Genomic DNA, 19,607 nt, shown 5'->3' with positions numbered 1-19,607 from the left:
TTACGGTAATAGTGTGTGACCATTTTCAGCTTTTTCCTCATTCATTTAACACCATTTTTAGTCATGATTATTATAATTTTGTAACAGTTTTGGCAAAGCAGTTCCATTTAAGCCTCAAAATGTTGATTTTGATGAATCATGAGTCTCAAACCAAAAAGTATAATTTTTATAAAAAAAAAATGTATAGAAGAGGAATAAAAATAAACATGAAAATGAGGATTGATTTGCGTTTTAACTGTTAAGAACAAATCAGGCTGCAAAAGGCTCAGAAAATAAGAACAGCAAGCCTCAGGTCAAATTATATTTGGTGTTATAAAAAACAAAAACCCTTTGATTTAGTTCTCTTTAATAATAGACAGAAAAAGTACTAAGTACTAGGTTTGTTTAACAGAAGACAGGTGAGGCGTGGTAGACATGTGTGCTTTATTTATTTCCGCCACGCGGTTGAACTAAATTTTTGAAGTGTTAAAAATATTTCGTAAGTAAGTGAAAAGGTTAACAATGGAAATAGGAAACAAGTTTTTTCAATATACAGGGTTGAAACTGTTTTTTTCTTTTTTATCAAAATGAAAATGTTTTCCCGCTTTTCATAAAGGTAAGTCTTATTTTGTTTTTAATGGTAAGAACACGAACTATAGAATCCAGATTCATTTTTTCTTATTGATGGAATTTTTCTAAAAAGAGAGTTATGTGTTGATAGAAAAATTTTTTAGTCTTCCTTCATACGTTAAACCTGTTAAAGTAGTTATGACCGAAACCACTGGCAGCCAGAAGTGTGGTTAGTAAAAGAAGAAGAAAAAAAGGGCAGTAAGAAAGTAAAACCACGAAGCAGTTAAATCTAGACGGATAACTTTTCAGGTTAAATATTTTATGATAAGCTGCTATATGTATTGGAGATTTCAAAAAATTCTGTGGATTTTTTTATGCTCAAAATTAAAAAAAAATATTTTCATAAAAACTTTTATCCATGTTTTTTTTAACGCACACTCATCTTGACAGACATTCGATCTCGTGAGAGCGTTAGAGAATAGAATATTTATGTGCAAGCATTAAGGTTTTAAACATGTGTTCACAGAGAATGTATAATTCCAGAACAGCTTAAGGTAATAAGAAAGCAATTAAAAAACTTTCAGTATTAAAATCATGAGAAATTTGCGATTGTAACCTAGGCGAATTTTCTTTCATACTTACATAATCGACAAATTTGTAGGAGCTTTTATGCTGTCGGAGCTACTATTGTAGTAGCTGCTACAGCCCTGGATCTCAAGACAATTCATTATAACTTCTTTTTTTAGTTGATACTTACCTTTTCTTACCTAATGAAAAAAAGACCTGGACCTCAAAAGACGATCCGGAGAAAAATAATCACGTATAGCTGTCTCAATTTCTTCTTTCAGACTTAGCAAACTCTAATAAAAACATGGCGGATGAAAACAAGCAACTTTTAACTCCGGATTATCAATCCCCAGCTTGGAGTCAACACTCTTCTCCAAGTAGAAGTAGTTGTGACGTGCACACAACAGATTGTGACGCCGATGTGGAATCAAATGTATCGGCAACGTCGTACGACATGTCGGGATTGCAGGACAAGCATGAAGAAAAACAAGTTTCAGCAATAGAGTTCTTTATATTTTTTGGCGGATTATTATTGCTAGCGTTTATACTGATTGTGTTTTTGATTTTCCAACGTCAAGTAACCCTCCACCATAGTGACCGCGAGCAGAATGTTCGATCAAAGACAACGTTTTTCTTTAAACATATGAAACAATGTGGAAGAACTACCATGAGGAGAGAACACGTCTTAGTCGCATTTAAACATGGAAATGAAGGACTTTGTCGGTTTCATGATATCGACACACAGACGGGGGAGATACTGAAATGGAAGTCCACCTTTTCAGGGGGGTTTCTCTTAACACTATGTGTTTCTGTTAGAAGATGTTTTGTTATTTATAGAAACGGTCTTATTTTATCAGTTAATGCTCAAGGTGAGAATAAAAATCGAGGTCAATATTGTAACAAATTAAAAGCAGCCATGATAATAGCTGACATGAATGAAGACAATACGCCAGATATTTTGTGTGTTTGTGTATACAAACACAAAATGGCGTCGTTAGTAGTGGTATCTGGAGTAAACGTAGAAAAAATAATAATTGAATTAAAGACTCCATCAAGATTGCAATTCAAAAGATTGATAGAGCACAAGAATTCCAATACAGTAAATATTGCCAGAAGTAAACCGATATACATGGTTTTTAGAACTGTTTTGCAATCCGGATTTATTATTCTGAAACCGGTTTATTCCATGTACTCCATAAACATTCGTACTATTGGAAAGCTGTGTGTTTTTAACAACTGCACATGGACAGAAACAGCTCGTTATGTAACTCAAGGTGAATCTATGAAACACGTTGTGCTGGTTGATTTTAATAACGACCAAAAACAGGACATCATTTTTTTGAAGAAGAACTCCTATCTTGTTGTTATTAATGGAAAAACACAACATGAAAGTGTTGTAGATATACCTGAAGGTTTAGCCAGGTAAGGTTGATTGATGTTTCTAAAAAGTATCAATAAAAATATTATTTTCTAGAATACGGTACATTCTGATTTTTTTTCTTAATGGGTTGTGATTAGCATGTTTCAGTGGGATATTTCTGTGACATTTTTTACTTGGTAGCATGTTACATTCTCAATACATAAAAAGTAGTACAACACGGTTTAACTTTGCATATCTTGTTTGTACTTTATTTTTCAGCGCATTAGGTCTAAATTCGTGTTACCCAAATTTGAAAAATCAACATAAATATTATGCTCTCTTCTTCTTCTTTAGAATGATCCCAATGTTATCCGAACAAAAACAAATGTTTATTATTTTATCGTTCAACACTAACATTTCAAATTGTGGAGTTCATCTAGTCCTTAATCCAAGAAAGATGGAAATATCACATTCACATTCGGCATCATCGTTGGACGTAGGTTCGAACATTCCCTCCAATTCTGTTCCTCTTTTCGACCAATCAAATCTATATCTTTCTTACATATATAATGGACATCATAGCACGTGTAATTTATCTTCAGAGGATGCTCCAGAAGGAACATCCCTTGCGATGCATAATTTAAAAGAAAGCCACTCCACAAGTCGCATTGAAAAAGAAGTTATAAACATGACTAGGGTAGCTACAGAATATAACATTAAGCCACTTTCTGGAAAAGCCACCACAACTTCAGTAAATACGCATAAGAACATAAGACGACGTGAATATAATCCAATGTACGCAGACGATTATGATATTGAAAAAAGGCATGTACCAACTCTACCCAAAAGATCTGGAAGTATTATAGAAAATAATGTTTTACATCCATTAAAATATTTAACCACATCACACCCAGCCGCTATGCATATGCCTTATCAGAGAAATGAGAGTGAATTTGATTCAAGCTTTATGTCACGCCTCTCGAACTTTATTCGAAAGCTTCAGTCCAGGGTGTTTGGCATAAGTTTTGTTGTTATGTTCGCAACTGATGCTTCTGATTATTTACAACCGTCTCAACACCACCACCAACAACGTGCTATTGAAAACAAGGAAGCAAATTTGCGATTTCGGCGTCACATAGAGGACAATAGTGAATATTCATGTCCATACCTCCGGTTAGCGTCTATAAAATTAAAAGACACTGTTATTTCTACACATATAACAGGTATGCTCTCACGAAAATATTGGTACTGCGCTAAAACAGGCCATTGCAAACTCAGTCAGGAAATTTGCTACGGTTTTTAACAACACAAGTACCATAGCAAGAGATTTCCTGACTGTAGAACTCTAATGACTCCGCGAAAACGACATAGCTCTCAACTTTTGTCCAATCTTATAGAAAATTTTCTGTAATGTAATATTTCCGTATTTCTATTTCTAATACTTCTTTATATTTTTTTCAATTCAGCTTCACATCGCCTCACTGGATGCAAGCACAAGCGACACAAGATTATCGGATCCATTTTAAAGGACAAAGTTGTTATAACCAGCATAACGCAATATTCGGTTACCGGTGAATTTGAAGGAACTGTTATTCAAATAATGAATGCAAGAAGATAAAGTGGTGTTCAAATTAAATATTAAATGTAGCTATGTATCACTTGTGACAAAAAATAGATTTGACATTAGCCAGAGTTCAAATGATTCGTACAGCTCATCAAATCTCACCTTGTTTAAACAGTCTGCTCTTTTTGTGGCCAATGAACTGGTTAAATTGCAAATCCGCCCTGGCACATCTTATTATAACAAGAGAAGATAAATATGGTTAAAATTAATTTTCGAAAATTATTTTTTTGATGTTTCACGACAGCTACAAAAGATAAATAACAAATACAACAAAATTCAAAAAAACAGAATGCATTTAAAAGACCAAACTTCAGATCAGTCCGTACCTTAAGGAATTAATTTCACAAATTTTAGTCAATTTCCCACGAAATTATAGGAAAAATTGCTATTCGTCTAATTCTGGCTTTTTGATATGGAATTGAGTGTGATCAAACCTCATCTACGTAGCTTTTATATAATAGATTGTGAATTTCAACTTCAGCAGTCTTTTTTATGTCTCCTACATAAAAATGTCATTCCTAATCCTAAAATTGAATTTAGTTTGCATGTTGAAAATATAGTATTCAGGTATTTTAAGTGTAAACAACAACAACAACAACATTGTAAATAAATTCTAATCACATTTTAAATACATCAGATGCAGTGAGGTAAAACTAATAGCCAGTCAAAACTCATTATCTTGCTTGAAACCCGGATTTCAAACCGACAAAGGTAGCGCGGGCAAAATCATTTTTAGTTTCAGTTTTATGAAACCTGACTATGGGTATTCTAAAGAAAATTCACCCGGACGGAAAAACTTTAAAAAAAGTGTTCACATGTAAAATTTGCTAAATTGTTAATAAAAGAGACAAAATTATCAATATAACTCAATGATTCGTGACGTCATTTTAAAAAGTATTTTTCAAAATATTAAAATATCTTAAATATGAAGACAAAATAAAAGAGAAATCCTATTTATCCAAAAATATAAATAATTTTTTCATTCAAAAGCTTGAAAGATATTAAAATCTAAAAATAGATCGTTCACTATAAACTGGGCACTGAACTTTGTCTAAATAACGTCTGTGCAGGAGTGTAGCCACCCCTGTAAGACAGATCTATAGTAAAAAAAACCACACTCTCACACAGTGTTAACTCCACAACGTAAATATGAATCAAATTCTAAGTATCACTCCGCAGCAGCTTTTAAAAAATGGAAACCATATATGTATAAAAAATTATCTGAAAGTAACCCTCCATCGTTGGTTACTTTTGAACAGCTAATGATGGCGGAAACACAGCTAACTTCACATAGTCATCAACCACCTAGAAGGAAAAATCATTTAATAAAAAACATACCAAAAAATATAGACTTGATTAGAATGTCATTGCAAGAAAGGCTCAAAATATTTCGAGATAATTTGACAGTTCTTCACACGCGACAAGCTTACAAATTTTGAAAGGTTTTTCCGAGTGCGTTCGAAATCCTGAGAAATCCAACTGTTTCGAGTTTCTAGACTCGATTAAGAAAATTCTGAGTTTTCCACTATCATAGAGCCCTGTTAGTGTAGCAATGTTCTCGATTTACCAGTTTTAACTCGTCCACCGTAACATTTGGTTTAGTGTATTGAAAACCCAACTTTTCAATCTTGCTTCCATCGACGTATAAATGATTGTTGTATAGTAACTCCTAGTAAACAGAAAGAATGAATAAAAAAGCGAACGAAAAATAATTAAACAAATGAATGAATATACATATGAATGAACGAGAAAATAAATTAATGAATAAAAAAATAAACTGGGTGGGTGGATGGGTGGATGATCAGTTACGAATGATATCATATCAAAAGAATTGATGTACGACATGAATATTTTCTTACCTTATCTAAGTACGGACTTAGTGGAGTATTTTCGATACCATCAGCAGTGCATGCTTCTGACCAAGGTGACAGATGTTTTTCGTTCGAATCATCAACTACACCGTTCATATTAATCTAAAAAATTACACCAATAAAATTTACAGCATTTAACGAAGATTTTCTTAGCCTTACATCATTGGAAACGCATATGCACAGTAAGGTAACGGGATGTGGAATCTTATTAAGAAATTGTTAGATCCTTCAATCCACAAAGCTTCTTGATTTTTACCCCCTATTTTTCAACAAAAGTGCATATTTAATTTGTACCATTTTATTTTATATACTTTAAGGTTCAGTAAAAATTTCCGTCAATGAAGAGAACCAACAGACAAATAGGCTCATTGCATACTTTTAAAGATCATGATTAAACTTTAAAACTATTCACAAAAGGCTAACAGATGGAAATCAAGACGTCGCTGACTACACATGAGCACTCACCGCTCAATCACGTGATGAAATCCTTACCTTGGCCATATTAGACACCACCGTACCGAAGAAATCGTATTTAATTCCAAAGATCTGACACACCACATCGCTGATTGAACCTTGGGCTACAAGTACAAAGGAAAAACGCAAAGTGAATAGTTATAAAAAAACATGTAACTTAGGCGCGTAGTCTACTGAAAAATATAGCAATCATCGATTCACTATTTGTTTGTAAAATGCAACGTTTTTAGTACTCGCGAAAATTAGTAAATACGTGTAAAGAAATCATTAATTCACTTAAAAGAACTTAATGTTGCTTCAAAATGTAGAAGAGAAATTTACAATTAATTTTACACGAAAATAGTGGCATTCTTTGTATCGCTCGTACCACACTATCCACCGAGTTGATCATAGTTATGATCGAGTATTTGGTCTGGACATTCATATCCACATTGACCACTGGTCACAAGCACGCATAACCGAAATAGAGAAAAAAAAATTATAAGTGGGGAAACAAAACCAAAAGCAATCACTACTTTTTTATCGCATGAAAATCCAAACTGAATTGCGATGGATGAGTACATCCTCTGTTTCATTAAACTCGATCATACTGAGCATCATTGTCGTAAAATGCACAAGTATTAGGCGAGTTGTACAGGTTTTTTTAAGGCTGCTTCCATATAACGCCTGCCACGACAAGTACTTTTTACTGTCGGTAAAAAAGTATATTAAATTCGAACGGAAGACACAATGATACTTACTAGATTCTTGCTTATCGGCCAAATTATATACTTCTCCATGTTTACCATTAGTGCATAGAAACCAGATGGCTTTTACTGTATCCTCAACATGTACTGTACTCATATGAAGATCTTTCGTCCATAGCAACTAAAAAACAAATATTTTTCACTTCTTGTTACATTGAAACCTTTGGTTTATGGTCGTAATGATCACCAATGTGTGTTGTGACAACAGACATTATCAATGCAAATCAATGAGTACATTTTTTTCTTTTTTCACATTTTCCTATCTTCAACTTTATTGCATTACTTTAAAACTTCTCGCAAGAATCTGATGAATGCTAGCTATACTTAAAGCACGTTTTTTTTATTCTTAACTAAACGAACACAACAGAGGAAATATTTTAAGTTAGTTAAAAAGTAGCAGAAAGTAGAAAGAGGTTTACATAGCTCACCTTCATTTTTTCTTGTAATTGTTTGTATACCGCACCAATGATCAATCTTGGAGCTATAAAATGATAACCAGTGAATAGTAACTTTTTTGGATAACTCGGTTTTTTATTCGAAAAAAGGAAGAGTACAATGCACATAATTATTAAGTGTGTGAATAGAGTTGAAGATACATTATCTCCAAAGTTAAGACAAGGTGATATACAAGCCTCCTCCAAATCCAACAATCCTTCTCCAACAATATTATTAATAACACTTCAACCGTGTTTGTACCAGCAAAAAAATCACCTTAACTTGAAGTTATCTTATTTTTGCTTAATCTGACTTAACGGAAGCTTTGATTAGCTCGAACATTTATTAACTCGAACTATTTTCTTCGGCAACTGTATTTAATTTCACTAAGTGAGAGAGTTATTTTCCAGATCAATTTTTTGATGATAAAATTAAACTCTTGTGAATTCTAGCAGAACTCGCAATTTTTATCAACAAATTTGTTAGCCGAATAATTCTGTTGTTAACATTCAATTTTATTTATCTGAAGAAATAACCCACTTAAGCCTTGCTTATCACCAACTCCATAAACAATAGATGGTCGGATAACTACGTAGTTTAAACTAAAAAAAAGAGATAATATGTGGAATGCAATACAAAAAAAAAATACAAAAAATTAACAATTACAAATCATAACATTCACATTATAGTATAGGTGAAGTGATGTGTAATAAAAAAATCTGTAACAAGAAATCTGTTAACCTCTCCCTGCAGTAACATTCCAGCAGAAGGTTTTCCTGACTTTAAAAAATAACATCCAACAAGCTTACTTTTCTATACTCGCCAGTTCGCCCTCAACTTGTAATTTGAATTTTGCTAATGCAGTCCATGGTGAAGTTTTTCGTGTCTCGTCGCATATTTTCTGAAAAAGGTAAAAATGCCTACTTCACACTTTACAGAATACTATCGACACAAGAATTGAACGTCTACAGATCAATGCACACAACAACAACAACAACAAACAACAACAAAGTTTTTAACTTCCGCATCATGTCCTAATATGAATGCTAGTAATATACATATTTATGCAAGTTGCTACAGTATCTCCATCATATCACTCGCACAGTATACCAGAACTGCAACGAAAGTATCTTGGTATTCTACCAACTTAAAATGGTAAACTAATTAGGTGATAAGCATTTCAGGTTGTCAAAGAATACACTTTTGAAACCAAAAGAACAACGTTGACGACGATTTTGTTTCCATTATAAACAGACATCATTAAATTGTGTATGAACAAATGAAAAAATATCAAGTTTCTTCCCTACCTTATCACTAGAATATACTTGAGCAGTTGACAGTTCAACATATCTCTTCACTTTGCATTGCGCAGCTTTTCTTGCACAATTCAAACTGAGTTTGTAAACATGTTCTTCATAAACCTAAAAAACACATTATAATAATAATCACACACAGAAACTATTCTGTTGTATTAGTACAGAGTATGTTCAGGGAAAAATACAAGAATAATAATAACACTAACACGTGCTTATTAGATTTTTTGTGATTAGTTGGCCACTTTCATTAATGCTGTATATTTAGCGTTCGAGATAAACAGTCTTTCCAGAGAAAAAAATTAGCTCCAAATTCTTTATTTAACTGATAAATTCTACTTGTTTGAGTGTGGCTAGGATTAATTTGTTAAGATTAATTTTAAAAGTTAGTAACATTACGATTAAAACACTCTTAAATTCTGTGTAGATATTTTTAACGTTTCAGGTTTTAAAAAGTCAGTAAAAGAACACCCCATTAAATGCTAAAGGTTGAAAAATTTGAATAAATATAAAAATGATGTATGGTGATAAAAAGCGACAGGCCGCTGCTCTTTTTCTTACACTTGAAGGTAAAGCTAGAGATGCAGTGCTTGAAATGAACATTGTGCTAAATAAATGTTGATGTTATATTGAAAGTGACATCATTTTTGTTGATATTGCGATTTGTGTTAATCCTGTTGTTATCTTTCAGTAACCAATACAATAGTATTAGAGACTGGTGAAGCCTTCAAGTTACCTCATCAAGGTAAGAATCATTTAACAATGGTAGCAGAGTTAAAAGGTACAGATCAACTGGCCTGGTATTTATGATCATTGTGCGAGTGACATTTGAGTTGAAAGAAAGCAATTGAGGGCACACACCCGGATGTGTTCCTTGAGGTAAGAGAGATAACTTTCCCTTTTGTTGGCTATTTGTTGACACGTGTGTGTGCAAACCAATTGGTGAAGTGGTTTGTGAACAATGGCAACAACAACATTGAAGGCTCCACCAGCGTTTAAAGAGGATGATGACTATAGCAGTTGGAAGAACGATTTGGAGATCTGGCAGATGTTTACAGAACTACCAAAGAAAAAGCAAGGTCCAGCTGTATACCTGTCACTGACTGGTCGGGCACGGGAGGCAGTACGCGACCTGACACCTGCAGAAGTGGGATCAGATGATGGTTTGGACAAGATTATATCTAAGCTAGATTCAATATATTTGAAAGATGAAAGCACAAGAGCATTTATTGCTTTTAAAGAGTTTTATGACTATAAGAGGAATAGTGGAGACAAATTTCCTGATTTTATTGTGCAGTTTGAGAAGCTTTACAATAAGATATCCAAATATGATATGGCATTGCCTGAAGCTGTCAGGGCATATTTTCTTCTCACAGCTGCGAATATGTCTGAAGAAAATGAAAAACTGGCTCGTACAACTTGTGCAGAACTCAAGTATAAGAATATGAAGGACACAATCATGAAGATATTTGGAGAACTGAACACAGCAGAAGACGCTGCACATTTGGGAGCTCTTCCTGTGAAACAAGAATGCTTATATGGAAATCTTCATGCTGATACCAAGGACAGCTTGTCAAGGAATACACGTTCAAGAATGAATCCTGTTGATAAGGATGGGAAACTCATGAGGTGCCATGAATGTGATTCAACAAGACATTTTGCTAATAAATGTCCTCATAGAAATCAAGAGCAAAGAGGTTTCAGATCACGGAACAATAGACCTACAGAAAAGAAACAAGATGTAAATGAGATCCATATCACCCTTTTTGCAGCCTCTCCAGACCAAAGGCAATATTGTCTTGTTGGAGAATCCTTTGGTAGAGGTGTCTTGGATTCTGGCTGTACAAAGACAGTGGCTGGGGAGAAATGGATGGATGAATATCTTGGGACTCTCTCTGAATCAGATAAAAATGCTGTAGTTTCAAATAGTACTGATTCTATATATAGATTTGGTGATGGAAAGGAAGTGAAAGCTACAAGAAATCTAATAATACCAGTTATTCTAGGTGGCAACAAGTATAAATTGTCTGTTGACATAGTAGAGATTGAAATACCACTACTGATTAGTCGTAGTACCATGAAGTCTCTCAGTATGAAGATAGATTTTACCAGTGACTTGGCCCTTATTGGGAAGGAAAGAATTAACTTAATATGTACCACAACAGGACACTATTGTCTTCCACTAACACATTGTGATCTTGATGCTCAAAAAGGAACAAAAATCATTCTACATGGAGAAAATTTGAAAAATATTAGTAAGACAGAGAAAATGAAGAAAGCTATGAAACTGCACCGCCAATTCGCTCATGCTGGCAAAGATAAGCTACTCAAACTTGTAAAGGATAGTAATTTGTATGACAAGGAATTTTTGTCATGCATCGAAGAATGTTGCAATGATTGTGAAATATGTCACAAATATAAAAGGCCATACAGTAGACCAGTTGTGGGTATACCTCTGGCAAACACTTTTAATCAAGTAATATGTATGGATTTAAAGGTTTATGAACATAATAAACAACACATCTTACATATCATTGATGCTGCAACTCGTTACTCTGCTGGATGTCTTATCAAATCGAAACATAAAGATGTCATTGTCAGTAGAGTGTTTAGATTTTGGATTGCATACTTCGGATCACCAAGTACAATCTTGACTGACAATGGTGGTGAATTCTCGAATGAGGTTTTACAAGAAATGAATGAAAAGCTCAATATTGAGACAAAAACAACAGCAGGCGAATCTCCTTTCAGCAATGGTATTGTGGAAAGACATAATAAAATTCTGGCAGAGACCATGTTCAAGACAATTGAAGATACGAAGTGTGAACCAGACGTAGCACTAGCATGGGCCCTCAGCGCAAAGAATTCTTTACAGAATCATGGTGGCTACAGCCCAAACCAATTGGTATTTGGCCATAATGTGAACACACCCACTATTCTGACAGATCATTTACCAGCATTGGAGCCAACTACGTCAAGTGAAATAGTGAGAAAAAATCTATCTGCTCTGCATAAGGCAAGGGAGAATTTCATTAAAGCAGAATCCAGTGAGAGAATTAAAAGAGCGCTGAGACATAATGTTAGAACATATTCTGATGAGACGTATTTGAATGGAGAAAAAGTCTTCTACAAGCGCAAAAACACCAAGGGTTGGAAAGGTCCAGGTGTGGTTTTGGGACAAGATGGTCAAATGGTGCTTGTCAGACATGGTGGTAACTTTTACCGAGTGCATCCCTGTCAGTTGATGAAACATAGCCAAAATTGTAAAGTTAGTGAATTCAAGTCAGATCATGTCAAGAGGAAGGAAAGCCATTTGAATAAGTTGTGTGATATGAACGATAGCGTCAATGATTGTGATAATGATGATGATGATGATGATGATGATGATGGTGGTGATGATTATGATAATGATGATGATGATGATGATGACACAGCTGATAAGAATGTGATAGATGTTTATGATGATTCTGAAGATGTAGAGCAATATCATCAAGAACAAGCTAGAAATGTAGACGAAAATGACCAAGAAGATTCTGGCACAAGTGAAAATGAAGTTGAGGAAAACAGGGATACTCATAAAAATAATGAAACTGAAGAAGACGAAGGTAGTGGTTGTACAAGTGACATTTTCAGAAGACCATCTACAGAATCCAAGAAAGTTGAATCGAAACCAAAAGCAAAATCATACATCAAATACAATCTAAATGGAAGATGGTATCGTGCAAGAGTTCTCTCAGCACAACCCAAAAGAAGTGGCACTTATAAAAATTGGGTTAATGTGTCTAATGATGGTGATAGAAAGCCAAAAAGCATCAATTGGAATGATGTGTCCAAATGGGTCGAGCTGGAAAATCCGGAATTCCCTGTCTATATGTGTGATGTCGATGTTTTCACAGGAAGTAGTTGATGCGAAGGAGAGAGAATTGCAGAATTTAAAAGAAAATGATGTCTTCGAAGAAGTTCCAGACACTGGTCAAACAACTGTATCAAGCAAATGGGTCATAACTGAGAAGTTCAAAGGTGAAAAAAGGGTTGTGAAAGCTAGATTGGTGGCTAGAGGCTTTGAAGAAAATTCACAATCGTTGAGAACAGATTCTCCAACTTGTGGCAAACAAAGTCTTCGACTTGCTATGGCTATCATAGTTAGCAATGATTGGCAGATCAATTCACTTGATATCACTGCAGCTTTTCTTCAGGGAGATGCTATTGAAAGAGAACTGTTTCTACAACCACCAAAAGACACATTGTCATTGGGAACAGTGTGGAAACTAAAGAGATGTTTGTATGGGTTAAACGATGCATCTAGAGCATGGTACAAACGAGTGAGAAGTGAAATGTTGAAACTTGGTGGTGAAATGTGTACCTACGACCCTGCTGTGTTTTACTGGTATAGAGTCAAGCAAATCACTGGAATTCTTGTTTGCCATGTTGATGACTTTGTGTATGGTGGTAGTCCAGCTTTCCACAAAGAAGTTATTGCTAAACTTTTCGAAACGTTCAAAATCAGTACGCAATCAAGCTCAACCTTCAAGTATCTAGGATTAGATGTGGATCAATTTAAAAGCAAAATTAAGATTAATCAAGTGAGCTATATAGAGTCTTTGATAACTGTTAATATTGAAAATGATGTTAACAATGAACGAAAATTGACTAGCAAGGAAAAGACCATGCTGAGATCGTTGAGTGGGCAAATTGCTTGGGTGGCCGGACAAACCCGCCCTGATGTGGCTTATGATAGTTGCCAAACGTCTAATTATGGCAAGGAACCTACAGTTCAAAATTTGAAAGATGCCAACAAGATTATTCGAAAAATTAAGAGCAAGCATGTTGCAATAACCATTGCCAAAATTGCAAATATGAAAAATTGTGAAATTATTTGCTACACAGATGCAACTCATGCCAGTTTGAAGTGTGGATCATCACAAGGTGCATTCATCATATTTGTGAAACACCTGAGCGAAGTTATACCAATCTGCTGGCAATCAAAAAAACTACAAAGGGTAACCAAAAGCCCAATTGCTTCGGAAACACTTGCTCTGAGTGAAGGAGCTGATGCTAGTTTTTATTTGGCCAATGTCATCCAGCAAATCTGCAAGTTGACGAAGGTTCCAAAGATCACTTGTATTATTGACAACAAGTCATTATTTGAAACCTTGAAAACGACAAATGTCACAAAGGATTTGAGATTGCGAGTTGATATAGCCAGATTGAGGCAGATGGTGGAACAAGATGAGATTACTGTCAAGTGGGTTGAAGGAAAACACCAATTAGCCGACTGCTTGACAAAACATGGAGCGTCTCCAAACAAGTTGCTTGAGGTTTTGGAGACATCCAAAATATCTCTACAATAATTGATTGTAGTGATTACCGTTGTGTTTTTTTTGATGATTTTAATTTGTTTGTCATGTTGACTATGACAAACAGTTGCAGCATGCAATTTGATATTCTACTTGTGTTGGCTTTAAAATTGTGTTACTGGTGGCAATGTTGATATTGCGATTTGTGTTAATTCTGTTGTTATCTTTCAGTAACCAATACAATAGTATTAGAGACTGGTGAAGCCTTCAAGTTACCTCATCAAGGTAAGAATCATTTAAATCATTTTCCTCACATTATCACACCATTAAAAGACCTCAAAGGTATTTCATAATCTTTGCCAAACAATCTAAAAAAACATAAGAAGAACTAAAAGATTACCTCGTTTCCTTGTCCATATCTTGTCTCAGCTGCTAGATTAATGACGTAATCAAATGCAAATCCGTCGGCAGCAAAAGCACGATCAACATGTGCTGAAAGTTAACGAAACACGATACTATTTATACATCATGCTGCACTAATCGAAAAGGTTTAAAATGCTATATAGCAATACCTGGATTGACTAAATTTGCTTGTCGGAACTCAACTCTTGAATCATCAAAGGCTTTCTAAAATTTTGAAACTTTGCCGGTTAAATATTTTTTTGCAACATCTAAATTTGGTGAATATGTAGCCTTCAAATTTCGTTTTGCAACAGTGAAAACATATAACAACTTTAAGGAAGCTCTGTAGCCAAAAAAAATATGCTTTATAATCATTACTACAAAAACACATCAGGGAGACATTCTTCTTAACAGGGTATAATAAGCACATTTCTTTAAAGTATTATTGATAGACTAGTAAGATTAGGCCCTTAGAAATATCCACTTAGGCAGAAAAACAATTGAAAAGTTCTGTCATTTAAATTTTGATGACATCAGCAGTCTATTGAATACTGCCTTTTACCAAAAAAATAATCTGAAAATGCATGAAAACAAAGTATATAAGTCATAATTTAACAAAAAAGTTCTTAAAATCTAACACAAAATATCAAATGTCAAATCGCATAAAATCTTCCCAACAAAACTTTAGACAAAATATAAAAAACAACGGCGTGCAAGATGTAAAATCAAGTTGGTAGAATTACAACATTGACAGTCACAAACCAGACAGTTACAACAACAATAATAATAATGTTAAAAATAACACATCATAAATATGTACACATCTTATTATGTGATTATGTTGAAAACCTTCAATATTTTAATCTGAAGTGTCTCAAAGAAAGGCTTGCAGCAGTAAGCACAGATCTATAAAAATAAGTTGTTTACACATTTTAAACATTGTCTTTTCCCTAAATGCTTATACAACAATACAACCTGAACAATATCAGAAAGCCAAACTTAAACAAACACAAAACACCAAAAAACAAGAAGTTAAACTTTGGAAAATCATTTATTCGGTTGCATACCATCCTCTCCCGCAAAAATATGCACAAAAGGTAAAAAATAACCGGTTAACAAAACAATTTTTTATCTCATGATCCGTACTGACTTTACCAAACATTTTAAACTGAAATGTCTAAAAAGCAACGAGCAAGGAGTAAATTTCAAATCGACAAAAATCATTATTTTGAAAACATTGTATATATGGTCCTTCCTCAAAAAACTTTACAAAAATGTAGAACACAGGTTTCTGAGGAGCAAATTAAAATATGAACAAAAATCAGTTTAATTGGAATCTTCTACATTGTCTTCACCCATGAAATCTTCCACAAAAAGGATATGAAACCCACTAAATTCAACTCAGAAAGAGCAGTCATTTCAGTGTATACAAAAATACAACTTGAAAAGTGTAGAATATCAAATTATTTTTTTAGAATATATACTTGCATATGCTCTTCCCTCACAACAGTTAAACGGTTTCAGTCTGAACATTCAGTAATTTTTTATCATCACCAAACATTTTTGTAAAATTCTTAACAAAAACAAACACGTGAAACCGTGGACTTTTCTTTCAGCGAAACTGACATTACTTACAGTTAGTTTAAAGTTTAAAAAAAGTTTATAACACAAAATATAAAAAAAATCAACTTACACAACAGCTCAGTCTAATTGTACAAAAATTTGTTCTCTCAGTATTTTGCATGTGGTCTTTTTCCACAAAAGTTTACACAGCATTTAAAATTTAAAACAGCAGTTTGCAATACAAACAATATAAACAGCAACCATACTATTCTCTGTTGAGAAATTTTAACCACAAATATAAAAAAAACAGGTAAATTTCCCCAAAAATGTCAACAACCTTTGTAAAAATAATAACCACCACCCTTGTAAAAATATATAACCTTAACCTGGTAATTTACATGCAGGCTCATAGAAGTTTAACAGGATGTCAACAACAAAACAATAAAACTTACTTCAATAACGCACACACTTTAGTTTTACAAAATCATTCCTCTTAAAGTAAAGTTTGCAGAAAACGTGAGAAAAATTATTTCTCACACTACCCTAAAGGTTCAATAAGTCTTTGAAAGATTTTGTGGCTTGTTACATCATAATTTGTGCTCAAATAAGATCCCTATGTTTGAAGAGGAATAACAACATTAATCTCAGTTAGCTAGCTAGGTTTAGCTATGGAGCTTAAAGGTAACATTAGATAAGACAGATAACCAGTTAAATATAGGTAACCTGGAAAGACACATATAGCCAGCTAGCTGTTTTTATTCTTAGTAAAACACATATAAAGAGAAACAATAGCAATATAAAAATTTGCAGTAAGTTCAGCAATCTGAAATTTTTGCTAGCACATTTGTGTGATAGCCAGCTCATCAGGTTAGGGCATCATTAGGTTGTATATCGCAGAAGTCTTCGAGACTCAATTGTTAGAAATCTCTCCTAACAAAACCGAGGGCAGGGCTGACTTATTGCCTGCTGTGTTGTGTGGGACAAAGAACTTCTGGACTTCTTTTCCATACGATTATTATTACGAATCGAATGGTACCACAGTATTTCAGTAGCCTGAGTGATTTTAGTTAGTGATAATGGCTTAACTTACTACAAAATCGAATCTAATTATTTTGTAGTCACAATGAGTGGGAGTAGCTCAAAGAAAATCAAAATTATTGTTATTTAAAAATTTTACAACAAAATTACGTCAGCAATTTTTTTGCAGACGCAACTACGGTTTCTTCGTATTTTACGTCGGCAATTACCGACGCTAATTTTAAGGGCTGTACATTAGTTAGGGGATACATTAATTTTGCAAAAAAGTGTAAAAAAATGTGCTAGCTTTTTTATAAAAAACGCAGTAAAATATAAAATATGAAAAATTTGAAGCTTTTAAGTGACTTTTTCTTGGCAAATGCGAATCAGCCTGACAAGTAGCTCTAGCGACATAAAAACATAATGTCTATATATATCAAAGTTCTTACTTTTTCTGAATTCCAATCCACTTTAAAATCTAGCATTCATTTTCTACTTCTAACTTTACTTTACTACTTCTAGCTCCACCCTTCACTTCCGAATTTACTTCTTGTGGCTTTCAACTTTATTTTTTCTACTTCTATTTCTTTACTTGGATTTTTCCTTCTCTGAATCACTTTTTGCACTTTTTTGAAGACGAAGGGACCATTCTTTTGTTGTTGTTTTGTGTGTCGATGTTAACCCTGTTCCAAATTATATGCTTTTTAACCCACTCCACTTTGACTTTCCTTGCTTTTAATATCTGCAGTTTTTTATGACTAAGGGATCTTCAAAATGAGACATTTTTTATCCGCTTCTTTAGTTCGCCTTTTGTTGAGAACTGTCGAGAAATTTTTATGTTTGTTTGTTTTTACGCCAAGGGAACTTTCTATTCGAATGCTGTCCTTTTCAAAAGTACATATTTGAGTGAATCATATTGCTTATTTTCTATAACATGGTTTCTAACAGTAGTGAGACAAATGTAAACAAAACAAAAAAACAAACTTGCGCATTCGGGTGGTAAAAAATGTTGTCTTTGTAACAGTCACAGACAGACAGACGGAACTGCCGTATTATTATAGAGATATTCACAACATATCATCCTAAACTTCTTTCTAACTACATTACAAAATGCCTTAAGAATTGCATTTTTTCACTCAAAACTTGTCTAAATCTTCAGAATTTAAAAAGTTTGCTTGTGTACAAAAGTTGATCAAAGTCTGAAATCATGGGCATTGCACACATGGAATGACTAACAAGTTTTTTACACTGAGTTTGTTGGCCTGAAATAATAGCCACAGTCCAACAAGCCTTTCTTGGTAAGAAATTAAATTTGTACAAAATTTAATTTCTGAATAATAGCAAAAACAGTGCTAAGCTTTAAAAATGCATCAGATCATTGTGAAATTAATATTAATTCACAATTAAAATAACTGAAATACGACAACGAAGGCTAATATATTCGTCTTCTTAAAAAAAATGCTTGTAAATACATTAAAAGTATATATCACCTTGTGCAACTCATTTAACCATGCTGTTTGTGGAGGCGATTTATCAGCAATACATATCTAAAAAATATTAAATAAAGTTTTTAAAAAGAATTAATTTAATTGTTTAACCTTCGTTATCAAATAAGCCGAAGTGTATGGAATATTTTTGCAAACAAATTGATATTTCAGTAAATAACAAAAAGTTAACAAAAACCATAATTACCTTTTGTGCCAAATTGTTATCAATCAAGTATGCTACCAAATGGCGGCCAATAAAACCACATCCTAAAACACATTTTTTTAATTTTAGTGTCATTTATACTTACGTTAGATTTTCTGTGTATACCATATGCCGGACTTGAAATCAAACCTGGGGCTGGAAGTAGAATTTGCTATTTAAAACAATAAACTGCAATAATTTAAAAATGGATTGGAAATGTCTAAATATGTTGGAACTCTCATTATAATTTTAAAACTGTCACAAATGTGTAAAAAAATCCAAACCTCCCAATATCAACACATTAACTTGATCTGCCATTGTGTAGATTTCTTTTTTTTATTTATTCTATAAAAACAACATTTTAAATCAAACATTAATACTTTGCCTTACTATTTTGACATAATGCTGAATATTCTTTTATTAACATATAACAAACATTGCGTCACATATAGCTAAAAACACCACCTATATTTTGAAACAGAAATATAATCAAATAACATGTTTGATTTGATTGTTCGTTGTGTACTAAAAACAGGAAAAAAGTTACTGTATATGCTGAAATTTTCATATCAAATTGTCACACAGGCCTTTACTGACAACAAAAACAATAACCCTAAATGACTATATAAAAAGCTTTTCATAAAAGGTTTGCTTTTAAACATAAAGTTTAAATATTGTTTGACATTAATGGAGTTCTAAA

At 33.4% G+C, this 19,607-nt stretch overlaps 2 protein-coding genes across 2 annotated transcripts; one reads left to right on the top strand and one right to left on the bottom strand.

Moving 5' to 3' along the window:
- The first annotated feature begins 365 nt into the window (after positions 1–365).
- On the top strand, positions 366–4,168 carry LOC130648679 (uncharacterized). Its single transcript, XM_057454738.1, has 4 exons — positions 366–595; positions 1,398–2,538; positions 2,831–3,699; positions 3,943–4,168. The coding sequence occupies exons 2-4, from the start codon at positions 1,421–1,423 to the stop codon at positions 4,092–4,094; spliced, it is 2,139 nt and encodes a 712-aa protein (XP_057310721.1). The 5' UTR covers positions 366–595; positions 1,398–1,420; the 3' UTR covers positions 4,095–4,168.
- A 532-nt stretch (positions 4,169–4,700) lies between these two features.
- LOC130648681 (uncharacterized) lies at positions 4,701–19,257 on the bottom strand. Its single transcript, XM_057454740.1, has 14 exons — positions 19,192–19,257; positions 18,911–18,972; positions 18,709–18,765; positions 14,809–14,863; positions 14,637–14,728; positions 8,934–9,047; positions 8,436–8,527; positions 8,167–8,228; positions 7,620–7,672; positions 7,186–7,312; positions 6,464–6,549; positions 5,960–6,073; positions 5,668–5,769; positions 4,701–5,405 (listed from the first exon to the last, which is right to left on the bottom strand). Exons 1-14 carry the CDS (start codon positions 19,223–19,225, stop codon positions 5,346–5,348), a joined length of 1,110 nt encoding a protein of 369 aa, XP_057310723.1. The 5' UTR covers positions 19,226–19,257; the 3' UTR covers positions 4,701–5,345.
- Positions 19,258–19,607: the final 350 nt, after the last annotated feature.

The sequence above is a fragment of the Hydractinia symbiolongicarpus genome, chromosome 7 (genome assembly GCF_029227915.1).
Source record: "Hydractinia symbiolongicarpus strain clone_291-10 chromosome 7, HSymV2.1, whole genome shotgun sequence".
NCBI classification, from domain to species: domain Eukaryota; kingdom Metazoa; phylum Cnidaria; class Hydrozoa; order Anthoathecata; family Hydractiniidae; genus Hydractinia; species Hydractinia symbiolongicarpus.
This window is presented reverse-complemented; position numbering and strand designations above follow the sequence as displayed.